This window comes from Branchiostoma belcheri, unplaced genomic scaffold (genome assembly GCF_001625305.1).
Source record: "Branchiostoma belcheri isolate BF01 breed outbred unplaced genomic scaffold, Haploidv18h27 scaffold94, whole genome shotgun sequence".
Classification (NCBI taxonomy): domain Eukaryota; kingdom Metazoa; phylum Chordata; class Leptocardii; order Amphioxiformes; family Branchiostomatidae; genus Branchiostoma; species Branchiostoma belcheri.
Window position 1 is genome coordinate 1,193,578 of NW_017804620.1, and position 2,970 is coordinate 1,196,547.

A 2,970-nucleotide genomic window follows, 5' to 3' on the forward strand; every position below is an offset into this window, starting at 1 on the left:
CCCCCCGGTAAATATCGTACAGTCCCTTAGGAGTATGGATCATTCTAAAAACTGTTCAGAAACCATTGCCATATTCATATGTGGCATCAGAGATACCTGCACAGCTCCAATTTTACCTGCACTAACCTGCATATACCCAGACCCAGTAAATGGACCAGTGCAGGTTAGGTGCAGGTAGACATCAGAAATACCTGCACAGCTCCAATTTTACCATAATATACATGTGGTAGTTCAGATCCTGATAGTAGATTGCCGTACCTACCTTACACAGCTCATACTCCTTCCTGATGTAATGCTGGTGTATCAGCCAGTTCTTACACTCAAATATGGGCAGCTCAGGAGCTGGAGACACATGACAACTACTCAGTCATACTCATAGCAACACGAAGATTAAAATCAATGCTCCTAATTATAGGCCATGTTCATTTGAATTTTGATTATATGGATGACATCCTCTGGGAACCCGAAACTGACAACAACAATAAAGTTTTCTTCATTATGATATCTACATGGTCATAAAGGTTGAACTTAACACACAGAGTATGGTATGGCGAATAAGACTTTAGAATTTTCATTTCTTCACATTTTCTTCAGTCCAGATCTATTCAACCCATGGCATACTAGTGCTAGTAGTTTACAAAATTGCATGTTGTTGGCAAACATTTTTACATGATTTTGAAAAATACATGCAAAATTAGTATATTATAGGAGCATGCGGACTTGAGTGAGTGAGTGAGTGAGAATGCAGTGAGAATGGGTATTTCTAGCACTGTTCTAGCCTCAGTCCCAGTCATCCCACAGGTCAGATCAAGGTTGGACTGTTACCTCATGATCAGGTGATACGTAATGGGTACATGCATGTTGTATTCTCTATTTTATGTAATCATCCATTTATTAGTACCTTTCTTTGGTCGTGGTTTGGGCTGTGGCTGTGGTGGAGACTTGACAGGTTCAGGAGCCAGCAGTGAGCTGCCGACAGCCATGTCTGTGTCTGGTGTCTGCTCATCACCCTGCAGACAAACACACATGACACATATAGTGATGCATACCGGTTCACTGGACTTGGATCCGGACTTAGAATGTTTAGGTTCAAGTCCAAAAAAGCCTAAAAGTCAAGAACCGAGTCCGGACTTATTACCATAAAAGACCATTTCACAAACCCCTTTTCTTTCCAAACCACCTAAAACCTTCCATAGATTGTAAAAATGAAGAAAACATTGCCATCGGGCATCGTCAAGTACCGGCCTCCACGTTATGTGGCCAAAGTTTCACCCAGACAACATTGCAAGGTTGCCAACATGCAATTTTGTATATACCATGGGTTTAGGTGTGGACTTACAAGTCCAGAACTGAACCTAAACCTCTGGACTTGAATCCAGACCTGAACCTAAAATTGGGTTTAGGTATGCATCACCAGACACATAACGTGGGGTCGTGTGGCGCAGTCGGTAGCGCGTTCCACTCACACCCAAGAGGTCGCGGGTTCGAACCCTGCCCATGTCACCGATCTTGGGAAAGGCACTTTACACGACTTTCCTCACTTCGCTCAGGTGTAAATGAGCACCTAGCTTCGGTTAAGGACGTCCCTCGGATAGGACGTTAAATGGAGGTCCCGTGTTTGGGGAGAGCCACACCCCACGCACGTTAAAGAACCCACCGCACTTATCGAAAAGAGTAGGGGACCTTCCCAGTGTGAGTGGTTCAACATTACAGTCCGGGGGGTTGTACTGTCTTTGAGTTTCACATCACTGTTAAATCTTTTTTAAGAGCCATTGCATGAGAAAACCAAGCAAAATCGGTGGGAGGCCGGAAGATGGCCGAAAGTTGTTTCAGTGACAGTTGGCAGTACACTTAGCACAATATAAGTTAGGTATCATTTAGCCGTGGACGACTCTGGTAATCCTTTTTGCATGATCATGCAAAAAGGATTACCATAGTCGTCCATTCCTAGGTATCATTTCTTGTTTAACTGAGTACCTATGGACCACATCTAGCGACATATTAATAGACGTTAAACAAGGACAACAACAACAACAACAATTTAACAAGGTTTATGATATCATTATCAAACAAATTTGAAAATGTTGGAATCTTTACTTGCCGTGGCCTAATATAACCTTAGTAGTCAAGATCAGCGCTGGTAAAAAAAAAAAAAGAAATTATGCTGAGACTCAAGAGAGAGGAGTTCGACAGAAATTATAAAAACACCTATAACTAAATTACTTGTGGATCTGTCCTTGACAACACTGACAGTTCTCAGTTGACGACTGCTGGCACAACTTAACGAGCTGTTTTCTAGTAGTACATCTGCCGGAGGTTTAAAATAATTTTATAACAAGTTGTCAAAACAGCAGACGTCTCATAAAAATTATAGCTCACAGAGCAGTTTATGACTACGCATAATTGCATGACATCTACATTGGCAGCAGAATAAGCTTGTAACAATGTCGGTAAGTAAACACAAACCTGAATGTTCCCGGAATCCAGTTGTTTGGCGCTTTGTGCCGGATTCACACTTGAATCCTGCTCAGTTTCCGCCATTTTGCTCCAAACTATTTTGAGGCCTCACACAGCAGTTCAAGTCGACACTAATGTGCGGGACTAGCGACCTTCCTCTGTACTGCAGCGGAGGATGAGCAGGATATTGATAGATTTTGTTTTGGCAGGTAGGTGCCTTAGGTGATCACATTGGGATACACATAGGGCTGTGCACCAGTCTGCAGTACCGGGAAAAAAAGATTAGGTAACGTTAAGGGCAATTAAATGTCCAAAATACTAATAACGTTACCTCAACAGGGGGTATTGTACCGGTATCCAGTTACACCAAGGACACATAATACTATTATATGCTTATTTCTGACAAATAGGGAAAGAGCTGGTCCCCCATGTGTCCCAGAGACAGGACTATGTATTTGTGTTACAGACTGACAGTGGGTCGTCAAGGGTACCATTATTTGGCCAAGTTTAGTA

The 2,970-nt window shown here is 42.5% G+C and overlaps 1 protein-coding gene across 1 annotated transcript in view; it reads right to left on the reverse strand.

Moving 5' to 3' along the window:
• LOC109461634 (Bardet-Biedl syndrome 4 protein-like) overlaps window positions 1–2,606 on the reverse strand; it is a 22,324-nt gene extending 19,718 nt beyond the window's left edge. Inside the window, exons 1-3 of the mRNA XM_019758014.1 lie at window positions 2,467–2,606; window positions 902–1,010; window positions 263–342 (exon numbers count right to left, since the gene is read on the reverse strand). Of these exons, the coding sequence (XP_019613573.1) occupies window positions 263–342; window positions 902–1,010; window positions 2,467–2,541 (264 nt within the window). The 5' untranslated portion in view covers window positions 2,542–2,606. The remainder of the gene's footprint in view (window positions 1–262; window positions 343–901; window positions 1,011–2,466) is intronic.
• Window positions 2,607–2,970: the final 364 nt, after the last annotated feature.